Genomic DNA, 23,641 nt, shown 5'->3' with positions numbered 1-23,641 from the left:
AAATTTGATTAGGCACTCCCCTATTTGGCTACATAATGCGCACATACGCTCAGGGACAGACCACATGTAGCTCCAACAATTTTTATATCCCAGGTCTTGGGGGGGGGGGGGGCAGGTGAGTGGGGGGTTATTATTTGATTTAAAGGGTTGGGATTGGGTTTTTTTTTTTTGGGGTGGGGAGGTTCCCACAGAAATAGAAAGACAAAAGTTTTCTGATCTGAAGGGTAGGCAGTAGGCGGGGGGAGGTGACAGTGAGGGGTGGGAGAATGAGGGGGGAGGTGAGTGTCAGGGGAGGGAGAATGAGGGGAGAGGTGAGTGTGAGGGGAGAGAGTTGGAGTGGGGACAGGGGAGGGAAGGGGATGTGAGTGACCAAGGGGGAGGAGGATGAGTGACTGAGGTAAATGAGCAAGGGGAAGGGGGAGGGAGGGAAAAGAACCTGACTCTGCCACTGCAATGTGTGGCGGGGTCGCTAGTATATATATATATATATATATATATATATATATATATATATATATATATATATATATATATATTTATATATATATATATATATATATACATGCACAACCTCTAGGACAATTTTCTAAAAGCCCATCGATATGAATAAAACTGTATTTTATGGGGTGGATTTTACAAAATTACGCACACGCGTACTTTTGTTCGCGCACTGGGCGCACACAAGAGTACGCGGGATTTTAATAGATATGTGCGTAGCCGCGCGCATCTGTTAAAATCCAGAATCGGCGCTCGTAAGGCTGAGCAAAATCGGCAGCCTGCGTGCGCCAAGCTGCGCAGCCAGCCTCCATTCCCTCCGAGGCTGCTCCGAAATTGGAGCGGCCTTGGAGGGAACTTTCCTTCAGCCTCCCCCACTTTCCCCGCCCTTCCCCTACCTAACCCACCCCCACAGCCCTATCTAAACCCCTCCCCCCCACCTTTATTCCAGAAGTTACGCCTGCTCGAGGCAGGCGTAACTCGCGCGTGCTGGCCGGCTGCCGGCGCACCATGTTCCGGCCCGGGGGCTGGTCCGGAGGCCAAAGCCACACCTCCGGAACGCCCCTGGGCTGGAACCACGCCTGTGGCCCTGCCCCCGGAACGCCCCCGGGTGACACGCCGCCGCGACATGCCCCCTGACATGCCTCCCCAGGAAAGCCCCGGGACTTACGCGCGTCCTGGGGCTTGCGCGCATCGCCGAGCCTATGCAAGATAGGCTCGGCGTGCCCAGGGAGGGTTTGGGGTAGGTTTTCGGGGGTTACGCGCATAACCCTTTGAAAATCTACCCCTATGTGCACAAATGCTTTAGAAAGCCAAGCCTCTAATTTTAGCAAAGCAATGAGAACATAATTTGGAAAAACAAATGTATTATACTTTAAATCTTATTTCTATAGCCCTATGGTTAAGATATGGAATGCCCCAAGAAACCTCTGGAGTGAGATTCCATGTGGTCGGTTCCAGGGAGTAACTAGGTAGTCAATGCGAAAAGTCTAGAGTCTCTCCTTTGAGAGAATAAAAGGCGGGAGCCCACAGAGTGAAGGGATGAGAAGTAAGTTTATCTTGGTTCTTTTCAGGCTAATTCTCTGGCAAGGCTGCCAGTGCTCCAAGGGAGAAGTATGGCTTTTAAATAAAGAAGATCAGGGACTAATGAATCCATGAGAGAAGGAAAGTTTGAATTCTGTAAAACTCCTGAAAAGGGGATATCTGGCATGGATCTGGATATCAGAAAGGGGTCCCCCTTGCCCTTCACTGCTTAATGCATTATAAATCAGGCCTTACAAGTCTCTAGCTGAAAGCAAGATTTGATATAGGTAAGAAAACACCATGAACAGGGATTTTAATCTGCCATAAGGGCATGGTATGGAAACTTATTTCATTGAAAGCATTTATAGCATTATTCACTAAATAGGATGGCAGTTCACAAAACTGATTTAATTTACTTTTTGAATTCCTTTTTGAGGTGCAGCAGTCCAACCTGCTTGGGGGTTTCAGAAGACAACTAACTACTTGTCAGTGGTTATTTTTTCAGCTCCCATCATTATTTCAATATTCCTTCCCCTATTGCACAATTTAAACTAGCACTGATAAGCAAAAAGAGATATACAAGTCAATGATTTCCAGCTGGAGTCCTGGAGTACCAGTTCTGTACTCTTTCAGGCACTGCCAGTGTATGCATCACTATCTCATTTGAACAGTGGCTTGCCAGTGAATTTCTTAATTGTTATTATATTTGCAGTCAGGATTAGTCAGCAACTCGTGTACTCAGTTTACAAGCTGAATTATGCAGAAGCTTTGCAAATGATTTTAAAGATCATTCATTTACCTGTGAAACTCAATTATTCTGTCTATCGCTAATCACAAGAATACAGAGAGTATTTCTGAGTTGCAAATTAGACCTATAGAAAATCCAACAAAGTACTTTTTAAAGTTGAATTCTTAATGAAATCATGCTTCAGTCTTATCACACATGATTTTATTCTAAATTGATTCAATGGATCAACAGTGAAGCAGATTACAGCTCAACCTGCCTACAATATAAGCTGAAAACCCTTCCCTGGTCAGCCATTAGATGGCACTAGATCCCTGCCATAGGAGTTAGACAGATGGTGATACCATCCTATCAGTGCCTCCCTCAGAGGGTATCTGAGATGGTTGGATACCTTTCTAGAAGTGAGGGCTAGGAGTAAGCTAGTTGTGGACTTTTGAGTTGAGCTAGCAAAGAGTGAGGAGCTCTTCTGGTTTTCTTTTTCAGAGTAAGGCCCGTCCCCCTCACTTGATAAAGTTTGTTTAGAGGAAATATCCTTACAGGGCACTATCTGTCAGTAGGGTCTTCCTCCTGTTTTGAAAGAGAAACCTTTATTAAGAAGTTGTCTAATTTTGAGAGTTTTAACTGGATGGGATACCTTGGTCCTTCCTGCTGATGGTTTTTCCCTGGATCCAGAGACCAAGGAATTGAAGACCTGTGAACTCCTGTCCCAGCTATGGAAGGATCATCAGTGACAGTGTTTCCCTCCAGAGGAGATTTTTGACTGTGGAGAGTTTTCACCATTTTTAGTTGGTGAGGAGGTTTTTTCCACCCCTCCTCACCCTTGGCTGAGCTGTAATAGCCCAGTTCCAACTTCTAACATCAGGCTTTTCCTCGAGAGAGGTCACATTTGTCAGGAAGGAGGAGAAGGACATTAGGGACTCAAAACGTGATCTCCATCCTAAGGGACCAGGTGCAAGCTGGTGAAAGAGGAGTAAATTTTTGACTCAGGAAGGCTTTTTTCTCTGATGAAGGGGATCTCCTCATCGGTAGGATTTCCCTTGTCATCTGGGACACTTATGCACTCAGTATAAAAGTGGTAAGCTTCAAGCCCAGGGAATCTGAGCTCAGGAACACTACACACAAACAGACCAACCTGCAGCTGTAACTCACATCAGCATACATGACTGAACATTGATTTAACGTTTTGCAGAAATCAGTACATTTTTATTTGAACACCCAGGACTGTGCCCAGCCTATCTGTCCCTGCGGCACAGCATCATAGACATCACCAAAGTGACAGAGACATCCCCCCAGATGGGAAAAATTCACACCATTGACTGGGCCATGAAGCTCTGTCTTTATTCCCACAGAAAGGACCCACACCTTGGGGGCAAGCAAGAGGGGGCTGTTGTTAGTAAAGACAGCCCCACAAACAAATATTTTTTGTGTGCCCTGTGGAAACAGTCAACTCCATGGAAAAAGGGTTACATCTGCATAAGTATAGCAGTACATGGCCTTGTGATTTAAATTAACACAGCATTTCAATTACAGTTGACGACTCTATTAAACAACATAATTAAAGTAACATCGTAATCTAAGAAAGTCATCAAGAACTGAAAATACAAGCACGTTTGCTTACCATAAATGGTGTTTTCCGAAGATAGGGAATTTAGCCATGCAGTGTGGGTGCGTCATCCGTGATGCCATGAGGTGGAGCTTTATTCTCTAAGCTCAAAGAGCTTTGCAATGCACCTGCGCTAGCATACCCGCACTCCTCGAGCCATCTCCTCAGTTGGTTTTTAAGCTAGTTGTGAGCGTAGATGCCGTAAGAAATGGCTGTCCAGGGAGGTGGAGGGGATTGCATGGCTAAATTCCCTGCTATCTACGGAAAACATTGTTTAGGGTAAGCAAACTTGCTTTTTTCCATCAATAAGCAGGTCATTTAGCCATGCAGCGTGGGAGTCCCAAGCACATAGGTTGCTTTATATGTAAGGTTTTGATATGGTGAAGAGCAACCTGTGTGATGTGGACAGCCCTTAGGAATTTTGGAAGTGGTGTAGAACTGCCGATCCCAGCGCACTGCCTGCAGTGGACTTCTGGTCCAGACAGTAATGTGAAGTAAAAATGTGTATGGAAGACCAAGTTGCTGCTTTGCAGATGTCATGAATGAATACGCCTTGTACATGACCTATGGAAGTGGCTGTGGCTCTGATTTGATGAGCTTTAATTGGATTTGATAAAGTCATGGATTTTTGAGAGTAACAGAACTGAATGCATGCAGTAAGCAAATCTGAGAGAGTTCTTTTGGAAACTGGTTGTCCTGAGTTATTTGGGTTAAAGGAGACAAATAGTTGAGATGTATATCTGACAGACTGAATTCTGCTCTTGTAATAAGCCAAAGCTTTTTTACAGTCTAGTGTATGAAGAGTTTTTTGACGGTCGTCAGAGAGTGGTTTCGTGAAAAAGACTGGTAAGGAGATTGATTCATTTAAGTGAAAAGATGAGACTACTTTCGGTAGGAAGGAAGGGTGAGTCCTTAATAAGACCTTATCATGGTGGAATTGTAGAAATGGAAAGTTGATTACCAATGCTTGCTCACTTACTCGCCTTGCTGAGGTGATGGCTACCAAGAAGAGGACTTTCCAGGTTAGATATTTTAAGGATGAGGATGTCATGGGTTCAAACGGTGCTTTCATTAGAGCTTCGAGGACCAGATTTACATCCCACAGAATTGGAGGATTCTGACAAGGTGGATGCATGTGATTTAAACCCTTCATGAACTTCGAGATGAGAGGATGAAAAGAGATGGATGATCTGTCTCTTGTTGAGTGGTAAGCTGCTATTGCACTTAGGTGTACCCAAATAGATGTAACTGCTAGAACAGAGAGAGATAAGGTATGTAGATATGAAAGTAATCTTTGTAGAGGGTAGTCACAGGGGTTAAAACCTTATTGGTTGCACCAAGCTGAATACCTTTTCCATTTGAAACCATTACTTGGCATACGGAAGCATACCTCTGATGGTGGAGAGAAAGTCATAGGGATTGCAAGTTTGAATCCTGTCCAATGGAAAGAAGGCTCTGGAAATGGGAGTCTGGATCCTTGCTTCGATGAATTGAAGATCTTGAGAGGGATGAAGATGCGATTTCTCATAATTTATGAGCCATCCCAGACTCTCTAGACAAGTGATTGTTTCTCCCAATGAGTCTGGAGGGTATGAATATTCGAGGAGACAATTAGCCAACTGTCAAGGTAGGGAAAAATGTTTATTCCCTTTTTGCACAAGTGCGCCACAACAACAGCAAGACATTTTGTGAAGATTCTCAGGGCAGAGGAGAGTCCAAACATGAGTACTTTGTACTGATAGTGTTGATTCCCAACTTGAAACATAGGTATCACTAGAATTTTTGGTGAATTGGAATGGGTGTATATATATCCTTCAGGTCTAGGGAACACATAGAAACATAGAAATGACAGCAGAAGAAGACCAAATGACCCATTCAGTCTGCCCAGCAAGCTTTCATACTTATTTTTCTCATACTTATCTGTTACCCTGACCGCTTAGGTCAGGGCCCTTATTGGTAACTTTTTGGTTCTAATTTCCTTCCACCCCCACCAATTGATGTAGAGAGCAGTGCTGGAGCTGCATCAATGTGAATTATCAAGCCCTTCACCTCCCATTGAATACATTTCTTTCAGATTTCCACATCCCATATGCATGACTCTGCACTTCTTGGCAATGAATCTCAGCTGCCATATCTTCGACCAGTCTGGTTTGAAGAAAAGGGAGCTTTGTCTTTAGAGAGGCCATTTTGAATTTCTTCTTCATGAGATGTTTGTTGAGTGCATGTAGATCCAGAATGGGTTGAAGACCTCCTGACTTCTTGGGAATGAGGAAGTATTGGGAGTAATACTCCTTTTTTCTTCGTGAGAATGGGACTGGTTGGATTGCTTTTTGTTGGAGAAGCAATCTCACTTCCTGAAGGAACAAGGGGTTTTGTGAATGAGATGTTCTGGGTTGAACAGGTTGTGGTAGTTTTGAGGAATATTAGAACTGCAGTTTGTAACCCTGTGAGATTATATCTAATACTTACTGGTCCATGGTAATTGCGGACCATTTCGGAAGGAAGAAGGAAAGTCTTCGCCCGTAAGCTGAATTGTTGTTGCGGCAAATGGTTTTAAAGAGTCTGTTTGGGCTGAGGCTGAGCTGGTTTAATTTTCTGCTGCCTCTGGGTTCTCTGTCGAAGTCTTTGTGCCTGCTACTGAGCTTGAGGTTTTGGCTGCTGGTAAGGCAGTTGTCTATAGCTTTGATAGTATGGTTGATAATAAAAGGTACGGTCTTCTATAGTAATATCCTCTCTTGTATTGGCTGTAATAATGCCTAGATGTGCTTTGTGCTTCTTAAGGAGACGTCAACGATTGGACCGCCAGATTTTGTTCTTTTATTTCGGAAACTATCTCTCTGAGTTTTTCTTCAAAGAGGTTATCTGGTCTACATGGTAAATTAGTTAACTTGTCATGGACATCTTCTTGTATGCTGCTTGCACATAGCCAAGTCAGTCTTCTAGCTGATATGTAAATAGCCTAAGATATGGCAGATGTATCAAAGGCTTCATATGCTGTTCTTAGAAGATGCTGCAAACCTTCCTGCAAGTCTTGAAAGGGCTGCGGGAGAGGTGAATCCCCTTGTGATGTTATGAAGAATGGTTTCAACTGCTGGGTACATTCATATAAATATTGAACTATATAGAACTGAAGTTGATGGATACGCGAACTGAGCATGGAGTTCTGGTAGATTTTGTGTCCAAACTCGTCCAAGATTTTGTTATCTTTCCCAGGTGGAGAGTTGGAATATAGCCTGTTTTTCTTAGCTTTTTTCATCATTGATTCCATGATAACTGAGTTGTGTGGAATTTGTACAGTGGTATAGTAAGTTAAGAACATAAGAAAATGCCAAACTGGGTCAGACCAAGGGTCCATCAAGCCCAGCATCCTGTTTCCAACAGTGGCCAATCCAGGCCATAAGAACCTGGCAAGTACCTAAGTCTAGTTAAGTAAACTAAGTCTATTCCATGTAACCATTGCTAATGGCAGTGGCTATTCTCTAAGTGAACTTAATAGCAGGTAATGGACTTCTCCTCCATGAACATATCCAATCCTTTTTTAAACACAGCTATATTAACTGCACTAACCACATTCTCTGGCAACAAATTCCAGAGTTTAATTGTGCATTGAGTAAAAAAGAACTTTCTCTGATTGGTTTTAAATGTGCCCCATGCTAACTTCATGGAGTGCCCCCTAGTCTTTCTACTATCCGAAAGAGTAAATAACCGATTCACATCTACCCGTTCTAGACCTCTCATGATTTTAAACACCTCTATCATATCCCCCCCTCAGTCGTCTCTTCTCCAAGCTGAAAAGTCCTAACCTCTTTAGTCTTTCCTCATAGGGGAGTTGTTCCATTCCCCTTATCATTTTGGTAGCCCTTCTCTGTACCTTCTCCATCGCAATTATATCTTTTTTGAGATGCGGCGACCAGAATTGTACACAGTATTCAAGGTGCGGTCTCACCATGGAGCGATACAGAGGCATTTTGACATTTTCCGTTTTATTCACCATTCCTTTTCTAATAATTCCCAACATTCTGTTTGCTTTTTTGACTACTGCAGCACACTGTACTGACGATTTCAATGTGTTATCCACTATGACACCTAGATCTCTTTCTTGGGTTGTAGCACCTAATATGGAACCCAACATTGTGTAATTATAGCATGGGTTATTTTTCCCTATATGCATCACCTTGCACTTATCCACATTAAATTTCATCTGCCATTTGGATGCCCAATTTTCCAGTCTCACAAGGTCTTCCTGCAATTTATCACAATCTGCTTGTGATTTAACTACTCTGAACAATTTTGTGTCATCTGCAAATTTGATTATCTCACTCGTTGTATTTCTTTCCAGATCATTTATAAATATATTGAACAGTAAGGGTCCCAATACAGATCCCTGAGGCACTCCACTGTCCACTCCCTTCCACTGAGAAAATTGCCCATTTAATCCTACTCTCTGTTTCCTGTCTTTTAGCCAGTTTGCAATCCACGAAAGGACATCACCTATCCCATGACTTTTTACTTTTCCTAGAAGCCTCTCATGAGGAACTTTGTCAAACGCCTTCTGAAAATCCAAGTATACTATATCTACCGGTTCACCTTTATCCACATGTTTATTAACTCCTTCAAAAAAGTGAAGCAGATTTGTGAGGCAAGACTTGCCCTGGGTAAAGCCATGCTGACTTTGTTCCATTAAACCATGTCTTTCTATATGTTCTGTGATTTTGATGTTTAGAACACTTTCCACTATTTTTCCTGGCACTGAAGTCAGGCTAACCGGTCTGTAGTTTCCCGGATCGCCCCTGGAGCCCTTTTTAAATATTGGGGTTACATTTGCTATCCTCCAGTCTTCAGGTACAATGGATGATTTTAATGATAAGTTACAAATTTTTACTAATAGGTCTGAAATTTCATTTTTCAGTTCCTTCAGAACTCTGGGGGTGTATACCATCTGGTCCAGGTGATTTATTACTCTTCAGTTTGTCAATCAGGCCTACCACATCTTCTAGGTTTACCGTGATTTGATTCAGTCCATCTGAATCATTACCCATGAAAACCTTTTCCATTACGGGTACCTCCCCAACATCCTCTTCAGTAAACACCGAAGCAAAGAATTCATTTAATCTTTCCGTGATGGCCTTATCTTCTCTAAGTGCCCCTTTAACCCCTCGATCATCTAACGGTCCATCTGACTCCCTCACAGGCTTTCTGCTTCGGATATATTTTAAAAAGTTTTTACTGTGAGTTTTTGCCTCTACAGCCAACTTCTTTTCAAATTCTCTCTTAGCCTGTCTTATCAATGTCTTACATTTAACTTGCCAATGTTTATGCTTTATCCTATTTTCTTCTGTTGGATCCTTCTTCCAATTTTTGAATGAAGATCTTTTGGCTAAAATAGCTTCTTTCACCTCCCCTTTTAACCATGCCAGTAATCGTTTTGCCTTCTTTCCACCTTTCTTAATGTAATTCTGCATTCTCTATTCAAGATCAAGCTTTCTGGAAGCTGGAGGTATGAGATGCAGGGTGTCCCATAAGAGATTCTAAAATCTGGTGAGAAGAAACAGCAGTTGCTTCAGCTGGAACATCCAAAATCTGTAAGATTCCCAAAACTTCAGATCTGGGGTCCGAGAGTTTTCAGTTTTCTATTTTTAGAGCTGAGCTCAACTTTTCCAGAAATTTGGAATAAGTGAGATCTTCTGGTGGTGAAGATGGTTGTGGCTGATCTCTTGGAGGGTCCATCGTAATTACAGTAGAACTTTTTGGGGATGATAAGGGAGAATTCCCAGGTGGAGTTTCATGCAGAAAGGCTGGAGGTGAAACCAAGTTTTATGGGGATGGCTCTTTCAATGGTGAGGAAGGAGAACTATGTATTGGTGTAATTTTACATTTCCCAAAAGGAGACGGGGAAGTGTGAGTGGAATGATGTGTCTGCAAACCGTGGAAAAAATTCTTCAGAAGATTTGTGATCTGAGACATCGTTTCCTGGGCCAATATTCTATGAGATGGGACTTTAGCGTTATCCTCCTTGCGTGGTTTTTGCTTGGAGTTCTAATTAAATCTTGTGGTGAGGCTTCATGCTGTGAAGTTAGTCTTTTCCTGGAGTGGATAGGTAGATCTTTTGGCAGGCATGCAGTGTCCAGTGATGAAACCCAGCTGCCTGTTGAATTCTCTAGATCTTTATCAGAGAATTGCAATACAGATATAGGAGACTGGTAGCCTCTTTGGGGAGAGGTGGGGTGTGGAGCATCTAAATGAGCTAAAGAGGTTGCTCAAGATGCTGGTAGAAGGTGCTTTCTCTTGGTAGAAGACTTGCGAGGTGTTTCTTTTGGCATATGTGTCGGTTTATATGACGCAGTCTCGAGGTTGGAAGATTTTTTTACTTTTATGCGTCGTGTGCATCGAGTGTTTTTTAGATGTGTCGGAGTGTGTCATAGTCACCGAGCATTTATCGACGCCGACGCATGCATTGGGTGCATCATAAGTGGGCTCTTGTGCTCCGGCGTTGGGATGGTTATGATTGATGCCAAGCCTGATTTTGACTGCGTCGTTGGTGGTGGCTCAGAGGCGGGATTCGGAGTACAAATCATTGACACTGTCGACGCCGCTGACGGTTTATTTGAGCAGCCATCCATATCCACGGAAAGGGCGCATCAACAAGTTTCAGACTGGGGTTTTTTCTTACCCAGAGAAGACTGCATTGATTGTTTGTCACTAGGAGGATGAGTGCCTTAACCTCTCAAATTTTTTTGGCCCTTTGTCATCTAGCCAGCGGGGACATTTCCCCACAATCTTTACTTGCGGCCTGGTTGATGTCAGGACTGAGACATAACTATAAATAATTATGTCCATCGGTCACCGACATTATTTCGCTGCATTGGCAATATCTGAATCCTGGGCTCTTCGCATGACAATCTTCTAGCTCATTTCTTCTTTTGTCTTCTTTCTATTTTTTTTTTTTTTTTTACGAGACTGGAGAGAGTGCTCCTCATGTCCGTGAAGATTCGCGGAAAAACAGAACTGAGGAGATGGCTCAAGGAGCACGGGAATACCAGTGCAGGCACAGTGCAAAGCTCTTTGAACTTAGACAGTAAAGCTCTGCCTCTTAACATCACGGATGATGTCACCCATGCTGCATGGCTAAATGACCTACTTATTGACAGAAAAAAAACAGACTGCCAAACTGGGCTTTCAGTCTCATATAGAAGCTTTGATCAATTAAATTTGACTTTTCAAGTGAACCCTATTGACCTATTTGATAGTCTCCAATTGTTTCCTTTATACCCATTTTAGTCATCCATAACACTACCATATGCTCCAGAGCTCATGGTGAGTTGCACAACGGTTACTGAAAAGAATCATAAATTAAATGAAAATCTCTCATTTTATTACAGTAGAAGAGGACCGGAAGGCTCATCTGCATACTGCTCCCAGCATCCCCCAGGAGAGGAGTCCAGAGACACCGCAAGCGAGCTAGAGATTGAATTCCACAGCCCCAGCTTCCAGAGGTCCTGCACCCTTTGCAGTAGAAGAGGACCGGAAGGCTCATGTGCATACTGCTCCCAGCATCCCCCGGGAGAGGAGTCCAGAGGTCACCACAGGTGATCCAGGAATTGAGTTCCACAGCCCCAGCTTCCAGAGGCCCCACACCCTTTGCAGTAGAAGAGGACCGGAAGGCTCATGTGCATACTGCTCCCATCATCCCCCGGGAGAGGAGTCCAGAGGTCACCGCAAGTGATCCAGAGATTGAATTCCACAGCCCTAGCTTCCAGAGGCCCTGCACCCTTTGCAGTAGAAGAGGACCGGAAGGCTCATCTGCATACTGCTCCCAGCATCCCCTGGGAGAGGAATCCAGAGGTCACTGCAAGTGAGCCAGGAATTGACCGGAAGCAAAGATCAATTTAATGATGGTTAAAGAAGACTGGTAAGTATAGCTTTGGAAAACCTTTGGACTTATATAAGTTTGGTGAAAGATGAAATAGAGGGATATATTCTTTAGAGTTTGTGTGTGTCTGAGGTAATAAGCAAGCCAGAGATAGTTAATTCTAGTGTCTGTCTTTCCCACCCACTCAACCCTTGATCTTTAGGCAAGAGACACTTTCTCATTAAAAATCAATCAGGGTCTTATCTAAATCATACTATTGTACCAGCCCTTATTGAAAGTTTAATCATCCCCTTATAGGACACTAGCTGATTAATTAGTAAATTCACCTGTAAATTACAACTCACTTAGTATCCTAAACTTAAATAGTAGATTAATTAGTAAATACTCCTGTAAATTTAAAGTACTCTAATTCCAACTCCCTTAGTATCCTAAACTTAACTAGGAACTCAATAAAACTAAGATGTAGGCAGCAGTCCAGCAGCAAGAGGGGGGCTTTCCAGTCTTTTGCATTGAGTGTCACATGAATGATTTTTTTACCCGCCAGTGACAGATTGTATGTGTGCACTCGGTGCAAAGAGCTCCTGGCTCTCAGGGAATGTGTCTGATCTCTGGAGGCTAGAGAAGCAGTACGACAAGTGAGATTATCAAATTTGCAGACGATACAAAATTATTCAGGGTAGTTAAATCACAAGTGGATTGTGATACATTACAGGAGGACCTTGCAAGACTAGAAGATTGGGCATCCAAATGGCAGATGAAATTTAATGTGGACAAGTGCAAGGTGTTGTATATAGAGAAAAATAACCCTTGCTGTAGTTACACGATGTTAGGTTCCATATTAGGAGCTACCACCCAGGAAAAAGATCCAGGCATCATAGTAGATAACACTTTAAAATCGTTGGCTCAGTGTGCTGCAGCAGTCAAAAAAGCAAACTGAATGCTAGGAATTATTAGGAAGGGAATGGTTAATAAAATGGAAAATGTCATAATGCCTCTATATCACTCCAAGGTGAGACCACACCTTGAATACTGTGTACAATTCTGGTCGCCGCATCCCAAAAAAGATATAGTGGTGATGGAGATGGTACAGAGAAGAGCAACCAAAATGATAAAGGGGATGGAACAGCTCCCCTATAAGGAAAGGCTGAAGAGGTTAGGGCTGTTCAGCTTGGAGAAGAGACGGCTATGGGGGGATATGATAGAGGTCTTTAAGATCATGAGAGGTCTTGAATGAGTAGATGTGAATCGGTTATTTACACATTCAGATAATAGAAGGACTAGGGGGCATTCCATGAAGTTAGCAAGTAGCACATTTAAGACTATTGGGAGAAAATTCTTTTTCACTCAAAGCACAATTAAGCTCTGGAATTTGTTGCCAGAGGATGTGGTTAGTGCAGTTAGTGTAGCTGGGTTCAAAAAAGGTTTGGATAAGTCCTTGGAGGAGAAGTCCATTAACTGCTATTAACCAAGTTTACTTAGGGAATAGCCACTGCTAATGCTATTAATTGCATCAGTAGCATGGGATCTTCTTGGTGTTTGGGTAATTGCCAGGTTCTTGTGGCCTGGTTTAGCCTCTGTTGGAAACAGGATGCTGGGCTTGATGGACCCTTGGTCTGACCCAGCATGGCAATTTCTTATGTTCTTATGTTCTTACAATTGTTTAACTCTGAGATTGGGGGTTTGTTCATGTGTGCATCATCAGGGGCAGAAGGGGTGAGGTGATAGGGTAGAACATGGTTAGTCAGTGCACCTACCTATTGCATATCCTTTCCTCTGGATTCAGAAAACAGGGTTTTGTGAACAGACAGCTCTTGTGCATTGTCTCTTTAAGAACAGTCTATCTTAGGCAGTCTATGTTTTTAAATAAGATGTCTATAGCCAAGCTGTGGACTCGATGCAAAAGTCTTGTTAGGCTCAGTTCTGCCAGTTACTGGCCAGGTATACTAATTCAGCTCAGGATTGCTGATACTGCCTATCCACTGTCCTTCTTAACCCTCAGATTCCTTCTCCAGTCCAGTTCACAAGGTCAGGCTTTTGAGAAGCAGAAAGTGAGATTCTCCTGCCCCCTCCCTAATAGTGCAATACAGTCCAAAGTTTCCAGCCTCATTCTGTTATCTTAGCTATTGGGTCCTGGAAATAGTTGTTGAAATTTCCTTTCTTGCAAGCAGTTTCTTCAACTACCGTATGTGGGAAAGCTATTAATGTGTGTCATTTCTGCTCTCTCTCTTCTCTGTTTTGAAGTTCAGCCTTAAGTTACTAGGTGGAGCTGAGTTTTAGAGATCTGGCCTGCTGGCACCTCAGAACTCTATCTCTACATTTCTCTCTGGGGAGCCATTTCTTGTGTAAGGTATGAACCCTGTCATATCTGGGTACACCAATTTGTTAAGATTTCTTTTTGCTGACAAATTTTTCTTAAGTAAAGGTGAACAATACAAAATAGATTTAACACAAACCTGAGCTCTTAGTGAACTGTTATGATCTGGTGTGGTTGTGGACCCTGGATCATAGTGAGAGCTGACTCCACCCACAGGGAGAAGCCCTGTGGGGACTCACTGCGATGGGCGTGGCCTCAGCAGAGATGGTCAGAGATAGGAGATTCTTTATTGTATTGGAATCGTGGGTGATACCACAACATGGAGAGAAGGCACAGTCCAGAGGATTAAGCCTGCTCAATGTTGATATCCCTGGTAGCGGCCTGCAGAGCAGGGTATGCCAGGGAACACCTCTCAAGATGTTATCCCTTAGGGTGGATCCGGTAGTGGCCCGCAGCGTGGGGTATGCCCAGGATCAGTGAGTAGTAGTTCAGAGAGGTGCAGTAGGTCAGCAGAGCGAAGTAGATGATGGTACTTACTTCGGAGTATAGGAAGGTAGCTGGGATGAGTACGGTAGTGGCCTGAGGCACGGGGTACACTGGCGGTTCTGACAGCAAGATGGTGGAAGCGATGATAGTACTCACAAAGCTGAACTGGCGGTGTCCTGAATAAGGATGACAGGAATCTCCAGGCAGGAAGGCCCTCCGAGGAGCGGATAGCCAGAATGTAACAAGGCCCCCAAGGAGCGGGTACCTAAGGCGTTCTAAATTCAGGCAGCAGTTCAGGTAGCAAAGCGTAAGGTCTCCGAAAGGAGTGGAATAAGCAGGAAGGAAGTCCTTGCTAACTCGTAGAAAGCATAGGCTGGATGGGTTAAATACTTCTGGCGGGTGTCGTCATGCGGAGGGGACGTCCCCGAGGTTCCCGCCTTGACGTGGATAAGAGAGGGGCCTGGCACGCGCTCGCGTGCCCTAAGTAATCCCCGACTCAAGATGGTGGATAGGATTGTCCACGCCGTCCCGGGGACGCCGAGGAAGGCGGCGTTTGCAGGGTGAGGCCGCCATGGCCTTGAGAATCGCTGTAGCAGGGAAAAGAGAGGTGAGCAGCAAAGGTCGCAGCCGTCTGCGACCGACGGGGCGCAACATGAACCCTGTGTGCACAAATGAAATGAACCTAGAAAGAACTAAGCAGATGCTCACATTCAGTCACAACAGCTGTAAGGGCAGGGCAATACTGTGATGGTGCTTTAAGGCGATGTAAAAGGCATGAGAAGGACTGGCTTGGTGACTCTGTGGTAGTACTGTGCACTGTCACATGGAGGCACCTGGGTGTAATTCCTGCATCATTCTTCTCCTTGGGTTGGCTGGGGTTCAGAATGCCGCAGGGGCAACATTCATAGCCCCTGGAGTGGAAGAGAGCGTTGCTATTGCACAGTGGCCATACCTAGTAGGCTGGATTTTGGGTCTATGAGTGCAGGCTCTGGAAGAATCACCTGTACAAGGTCCCGAGCCAAGGACTTTTGCTGCAATGACTGAGCTAGGTGAGTTTAAAGGGGGTACAAAATATGGAAAAATAATTCCTGGGTAGTTATGAATGAAAGCTCTTGGTACCAGATCTCATTCTGACTGAGCCAAAAGCCTAGAGGAGCAGGAGGAATCTGCTGGATCCAAAAGAAGTCTTGGGAAAGCAGCAGTGAATGTTCCAGAACTTCCATTTTGTCCAAGAAATAGAAATGCCTTTACTGAATATTTACTTTAACTTGGCATTACCTTTTCATTTTCTGGCTTGCATTCATCTATTACTAAGTTTAAAAGTCATTTGTAACTATATGCCTGCCATAAGCACGCATTATGTCAGATCCAGAGCACAAAAATAATTGAAAATCATTGTTCAACAGATCTAGTTCTGCAATAATTGCACACACCTATATCAAGCAGATGTTATTTTTGCTGAGTTTTACATTTGCAACAAGGGAACACTGGGAGAATAATTGCGGTTGAAATGAAATCTGAGAAGTGACACACAAATCCTGCCTGACTCATACCCAGAAGAAGACTGGACAAATATGAAGCCACTGACAGATCAGGCACCAAGTACTTTTGCGAATAAGCTCAGAGCTTTATTAGTACAGTCAGATGTTTATTATAAAAGAGATGCAGGGCACTCAAATTAATGAGAATAGCTTGCCATAACCACCAGGGAGAAACCCACAAATGATCAATTCACCGGCTATCATTCTCTTTGGCCACACCTTCCACCTTGGCCAGGCCAGTCCTCTCTTTGGCCACAGCTCGCCCGTGCTAGTGCTCCGACGACAAAAGACTTAGGGGGCTCGCAAGGCAATGCCCAAATGGTGATTCCCACACATCCTCAGTAGAGCAATACCTCTACCAGCTCTGAGAGAGAGGACCGTTCAATGGCACTGGATGACGTCAACCCACATTTTATGGCTAATTCAGTCCTGAATAGCAACAGAAAATACTGACAGATCTCAGTCACATACAGTTACAAAAGCATTGCACATAGCAGCTATGACCAACTAAACATTCAAAATGTATTGTCCCATTCTATTACCGGGCTTGTGTTTTAAGATTTTACATGTGCCAAATCAGAAAACAATTAGTCTCCAAGTATTAAAAATAGATTTGCAATCCATCTGGTAAAAAGTAGTATCTTCTGTTGGTTTACCTTAGAAGTTATTTGCATTTTACCCATCTCAGCAATGATGATGCTGATGCTAGGATAACTAAAAAAAATTAATTTCTAACACCCCTGGAGCTAGCTATGCCTTTCTTCCTTGACATAAACTTTGACTAGCCACAATCATCATATGAAGCACTAAGATTACCTCCTGACCATCATGAATATTCTGAGAATAATACAATTTCTAATCAGTGTCAGATACACAGTCATAATATTTAGACAATCATATGTTCAAATTTGTTTACAGAAGTTTTTCTGTACTTGCCTGAAGTGAGTTTTGTTTGTTGCAGACTTGACTTGAAGTTCCTTTAATTAGAAGGATTTGCAATAAAGAATATAATGGAGTAAAGGGGAGACATAGTAATATATTTGATGACAGTAGGAAAGTCCAAAATGGCCCATCCAATCTAAGTGTCTAGGATAGTAATTGTCACTCTGTGTAGGTTACCCCCCTCGCCTTCTTTTTTTAGGCTTTTAGCTGCTGCTTCATGCAGGTTACCCCCTTTCTTTCTTATTAGGGTTGTAATTGCCACTCTGTGTAGATTACCCCACCACACCCACAGAGAAGTTACCATAGGTTACTCCAGTGCGTCATATCCACCCTCTTGCCACTAAGGATTCTCTGTGTTTATCCCATGACCTGTTGCATTCCGTCACCATTTTCTCCCTCATCACCACCTCTGGGAAGGTATCCTTACCCTTTCTATGAAAAAATATTTCCTGACATTGCTCCTGAGTCTACCCCCGCCCCACCCCCATCCCTTGGAGTTTCATGTCATGACCCCTAGTTCTACAGCTTCCCTTCCACTGGAAAAGGTTTGTTTCTTGTATATTTTGAATAGCTTTCAGGTATTTAAAAATTCCTTATCATAGCCCCCCCGATAATGTCTCTCCTCTCCTCTAGGGTATACATATTTAGGACCTCAAGTCTCCGCTCATATATGTTTTGGTGCAGACCCTGCACCATTTTGGTTGCTTCTCCTTGGACCACTGCTATCCTATTTTTCTCTTTTTGGAGATACAGCCTGCAGAGCTGAACACAGTACTTCAACTGAGTCCTCACCAGTGACCTATGTGACAGAGGCCATAAATTAGTGAGACCAGGACTGCTGTGCTTACTACTACCTTGAAAGGCAGATTTAAATGTTGTGACTGTGAAATCATTTCCAGGAGTCCAGCTTAACTGGCCCCCAAAGCCAGAAGTGGATGTAGGACTAGGAAAGCTCTTGACTTTGCCAGAAAAAGGCCTGCCCCAGTATACTTAGGCTCCGGGTGCAGCCAGACATTTTGTTGGCATGCTTTTTGAATTATTCAAAGGGCCACTGCCCTCTGTGAGAGCCCAGAAGTAGTTTTGGAATTTTTATAAGTAAATTAACATAATTTTGTTTTATCATATGCAAAGTTTCAGCAGAGGAAGAAAATGGAAAATGGAAAGACCAGAATAATGACAATCAAAAAAGTTTCAAAATAGAAGTTTGGATGCTCTCTTTCATTGTATGAATTATGCTTTCCTGATATGTCATTGCCAAATATGTAAGATGAGAATTGCATGGACTATAACCAGTATGAAAGTAATTGTGAATTTCATTAAGATTTAGAACTAATTTTGTCATTTCAGTTTTTTGCATGCAAGAAAACACCACCCTGGCTTTCTATGGGGCCAATGTAAAAAAACCGTGGAGAAATCATCGCTATTTTTCAGCGTGTACTTTTTTTAGCGCTCTCGGCAAAAGCAGGTATCTCTGCGGGATGTAATAAGGGGACGGCATGCATAGGAGATATGCTCAGAAAATCTGTGCGAACAAATATTCCTGCAGATATGTGTGCTAGAACACGTGCTGAAGGCAATAAAGCGCGCATAAAATCACATTAATGTGGTGACCTGTGATTGAGTCTCAGTTGAAAGCCTTCCCCTTTCATAAGACAGTAGTGAGACAGAGGTCCAGGGTGGGGCTGAAGGTTTGTAGAGCAATGTCTAATCCCTTCATGATCCATTACCGACCGTGTGGGAGCTATAGTGATGGATGCTGGTCCGCGGGGTAAATGTAGCAGAGATTTGGAAGGGGCAATAAAAGGGTGCAAGGAAGCTTTGAAAGACGAACCTTACACAGCAAGGCTTGCATCTGCCTCAGAGCCTCCCTCTACCCAGTCGGCTATGAGGCTGTCACCCAGACGCAGAGGCCAAGGTGTTAGGAGTTATACATTAAGGGATAGATTTTCGAAGGGTTACACGTGTAAGATACGCGCGTAACCCCCGAAAACCTACCCCTGCGCGCACCGAGCCTATTTTGCATAGGCTCGGTGGCGCACGCAAGCCCCGGGATGCGCGTATGTCCCGGAGCTTTCAAACTTGGGAGGTCCAGGGCGAGTCCGGGGGCGTGGCGGTGGTCCAGGGCGGGTCCAGGGGAATGGTGGTGGTCCAGGGGTGTGGCGGAGGTCTGGGAGCATTCCTGAATCCTCCGGCACAGCGGCCGTGCCAGAGGTTCACGCACCAGCAGCTAGGGGTGTGCATTCGTATTGAACATAAATGTAAAACGCTACTTTTTTTTTTTTTTTAACTTAAAAAAGTGATAAGACATAAACGATCGGATTTCCAACTTATTCAACATAGCTATGTTGAATAAGTTGGAAATCGCGATTGTTGATCCAAAATAAAAATTTAAACCCCTCACCTTCCTTAATCCCCCCAAAGACTTACCACAACTCCCTGGTGATCCAGCGAGGAGTGAGGACGCCATTTCTGAAAGCCTTTCCGAGGAGCACGTGACGTCGGCGCCACGTCGGAGTGACGCGGCGTCACGTGATTCCCCGCGGGTTCGCGCCGGAACGCTCGTTCGGCCCAAAAGGAACTTTTGGCCAGCTTGGGGGGGCCTCCTGACACCCCCAAGCTGGCCAAAAGTTCCTTTTGGGCCGAACGAGGATCCCGGAAGCGACCCCGCGGGGAATCACGTGACGTCGGCACCACGTCGCAGTGACGCGGCGTCACGTGATTCCCCGCGAGTTCCCTCCGGCACCCTTGTTCGGCCCAAAAGGAACTTTTGGCCAGCTTCGGGGTGTCAGGAGGCCCCCCCAAGCTGGCCAAAAGTTCCTTTTGGGCCGAACGAGCGTTCCGGTGCGAACCCGCGGGGAATCACGTGACGCCGCGTCACTCCGACGTGACGCCGACGTCACGTGCTCCTTGCAAAGTTGGTCAGAAATGGCGTCCTGACCCCGCTGGACCACCAGGGAGTTGTGGTAAGTCTTGGGGGGGGGGATTAAGGAGGGTGAGGGGTTTAAATTTTTATTTGCACATATGGACATATACTCAACTCATTGAATTCTGTTTATGTCCATATTGACCGCAAATGGGACCCCCTTTGGACATATGGACATATGAACTTAAACTTTTGCTCTGCACATCCCTACCAGCAGCCTTGGGCAGGCGTAACTCGCCAAAATAAGGTGGGGGGGGGGATTTAGGTAGGGGAAGGGAGGGAAAGGTTGGGGGGGGAGGCAAAAAAATGGTTCCCTCCAAGGCTGCTCCAATTTCGGCCTTGGAGGGAACGGGGAAAGCCATCGGGGCTCCCCTAGGGCTCGGTGCGTGCAAGGTGCACAAGTGTGCACCCCCTTGCGCATGCCGACCCTGGATTTTATAACATGCGCGCGGCTGCACGCACATGTTATAAAATCGGGTGTACATTTGTGCACGCCGGGTAGCGTGCACAAATGTACCCCCGCGCGCATACCTTTAAAAATCTGTCCCTAAGGTTGCAGCATCAACTGCACGTTTCACAATGCAATGACATGCGAGGCAAAAGTGAAGCCGGGGTCAGCATTCAGCATTTCTGACATGTGCCTGTTCCTTCTCCAACCTCTCTTCTTGCTTCTGCTGCTTAATTCTTGAACCTCCAGACAGGCTCTTAAACTTAACTCCTGCCCTGACCCAGACGCTAAAAAATGTGCTTAAAAAAGACTCGCACTAACGCCAGCACAGCTCTCTGCACTGCCCTTGAATATTTAATGACTTCCTTTGCATGGCATCAGCATGGACTCAAGCTAAACCAGTCACGGCTTTTGAGCGGGTTTGTGCACACGTCTTTTCCACGCTAACCACATTATTACGTACATGCATAAGCAGGCCGATGCAATACCGTGTATTGCAGGCAGCTCACAGTTCAACACGCGACTGGGAGCGTGTTTTGGATGCTTGTTCATAACCCCCGATGCTGGCGTAAAGGTCTGCCGTGCGCAAGGCTGCATTGTAAAGACCCGAAATTCCTGCAAGGACCATAGAAAGTGGAATCATTTAAAAAAAAAAAAGGATTCGTGAAAAAAAAAAAATTCCTGGGCGCCCAATATACACCCAGAAAATACACAATCCAGGCCATGTATATTGTGGTTGTATACTGTGCCAGTAGCCGGAGAAAATAGACGTTCGTATTGAACATCTGTTTCCTAACCCACTGTCAGCCACCAGGGACGCGCAATTTCCCCTATCACCTCCTTTTTACCGTGGCACCCAATTTTAATATAAAATCGGGCACCCAGGAGAGGCCTGTAGATTAGTGCAGGAAAGCGCATGAAATACCACACACAAAAACCCCTGGCAGATCTACTGCAGCTTATTACATCGGCCCCTATATCATTAGTGGCCATGACTTTCATTTTTATATACCTTACGCATGGCATACCGCAAAGCTCTGGCGATCACTAACCAATCAAGGTGACAAGACCCTTATGTAGTCCAAACCTGGAATCACATTCAAGGAATAATACACATTTTTCAACTTCTTTTCTTGTAGTAGAAAATTACAGGGATGCAGTAGAACCTTAAAAAGTGAATGGAATAAAAGAAGCAGACAAGGCCAATTGTGTGAAGAAGCTTGTCAGCAGCACAATAAAGGCAGCAGCAAGAATTATGCGGTATCTTAAGGGTGTTCCAATGCCCTATACAGCTAGAAGAATAATACTTGTTTGATATTTGTCTGTATATGTTCTGCTTATCTTGATCTGCAAGGCTTCTCCCCTTAGTGATTCTTATTTGACTTATTTGCAGTGCTTCCCCACTATTCTTGCACATCTTATTCCATACAAATACTGCAGGGAGCCTCTATGGTCAACGGAGTAGACGGTTGCACCTTTCTTGTGACATACTCTTTTACTGACCACTAAGGGGTCACCAGAAGAACAGTACTTGACCAAGTTATTATGCCAGGGGCAGTGAATGTTACTTCAGTGGCATTCAGCAGTCAGAGAAGCAAAAGCCTGAACTGGCAAACCAGCCCTGATCATCTTTGGCTTCTTTGCACACAGCACTAAACTCTAAGCCAGGGCTTACCAAACCTGTCCTGGTGACCCTACATAGCCAATGGATTGGTATATGCTAGGACGTCAATGCATGCAAGTTTGTTTCATGCATCTTCATTGGGGATATCCTGAAAACCCACATGTCTGTAGATCCACCAGGTTAGGTTAGGAAAACCTGCTCTAAACTGTCCTTTTTACAGCAACTGAGGTCCATATTCAGTCTCTGCTAGGATAGCAAAGTTAGGGCTTCATCCATCAAGATCTTTGCCCATAGACACAGAATGGGAGTATAGCCTTAGTGAATCAGGTCCTTAGCTGGAAAAACTTACCTGGCTAACTTTGGAAGTATATTTAATAGTGCAGCCTCATTACCGAATATAGTTGTTTATAGAGATGTGCATTCGTTTTTGCCGAATTAGACAATTTCAATGAAACTGTCTGATTTGACATGGTTCCGTGGCAATGAAGCCTGAAAATAATTTTTCCAAAATTTTGGAAAAATTTGTATTTCAGGTTAGCGCACAGTAACCCCGTTAGTGTGCAATAATTTTAAAACCTAAAGAACAATGCACATATCTAGTTGTTTGTCTTAAGTTAGCCAGCTAGAATGTAGTCGGCTAACTTTAAGACAAGTCTATGGACCGACCAGACTGAATATCGCAGTTAGCCAGATAACTTATCTGGCTAACTCAACTCCTAGTTACGCACCCAATATGCCCCTAACTTATAGGGTCATTTATCAAAATGCGCTAAGGCATTTTCACATGCGTTAAGGGCTTAACGCATGCGAAAAGCACCATTAACGCATGCGATAATCCCTTAACGCATGCGAAAACGCCTTTAATGCATGCAATCGCACCATAACGTATGGTGTGAAGAAATCTGAAAAAGAGGAGGAGTTAGGGGCAGGAGTTGGCTGGGTTTGCCATTTTGCGAAGTCCTATCGCATGACTTTAACGCCGATTTTAGCTACACCTTTTTCAGTAACGTTAAGCCGTGTGATAGGTTGCGTTAATGCTTGATCACATTTTGCAATATGTTCTCAAAGGCCTGTTTTACTAGTTTTGAAGCTCCCGTCTAGCTATCCAGGGAGAGAGAAAGAGAGTGAGAGAGAGAAAGATGTTACCCAGGTAGAAAGTCCATCAAGCTGGGTTGAGAGAACATTGTACAAAACTCATCTTTGGGTGAGTTTTCTCACTGCGAGGGTCATCAAATCTTCACAAGAGAGCACTGTTCTGTTCGTACATCTCACACTGAATGTCAAAGTGGCCCCTAACCCCCTACACTAATACCTAAACCTCACCTCGGGTTACTAGGTGGGCCTCCCATAGAGATATAAATACCTATCTAGGGTGCAGTCATTATGGCTAGTCTCTCTCTCTCTCTCTCTCTCTCTCTCTCTCCCTCCCTCCAGTGGCTGTATGTAGGAAATACCACATGCTGCAGTTATCACAATTTGCAGTAACTTAGCTCTTTGCATAGGTATAATTGCAATCAACTGCCTATTACCATAAAACACACCCCTTTTTCTATCAATGCAGTATTTAGTGCATTTTGATAAATCCAGGCCTTAGCTGGCTAAATTCTCGCTGGATATTTTATTAGTC

At 44.2% G+C, this 23,641-nt stretch overlaps 1 protein-coding gene across 1 annotated transcript in view; it reads right to left on the bottom strand.

Annotated features, from left to right (window-relative positions):
* Positions 1–20,895: 20,895 nt before the first annotated feature.
* Positions 20,896–23,641, bottom strand: part of LOC115092360 (microtubule-associated tumor suppressor candidate 2-like) — a 411,409-nt gene continuing 408,663 nt past the window's right edge. Inside the window, exon 5 of the mRNA XM_029603160.1 lies at positions 20,896–21,005. Within this exon, the coding sequence (XP_029459020.1) occupies positions 20,896–21,005 (110 nt within the window). The remainder of the gene's footprint in view (positions 21,006–23,641) is intronic.

The sequence above is a fragment of the Rhinatrema bivittatum genome, chromosome 5 (genome assembly GCF_901001135.1).
Source record: "Rhinatrema bivittatum chromosome 5, aRhiBiv1.1, whole genome shotgun sequence".
Lineage (NCBI taxonomy): Eukaryota > Metazoa > Chordata > Amphibia > Gymnophiona > Rhinatrematidae > Rhinatrema > Rhinatrema bivittatum.
This window is presented reverse-complemented; position numbering and strand designations above follow the sequence as displayed.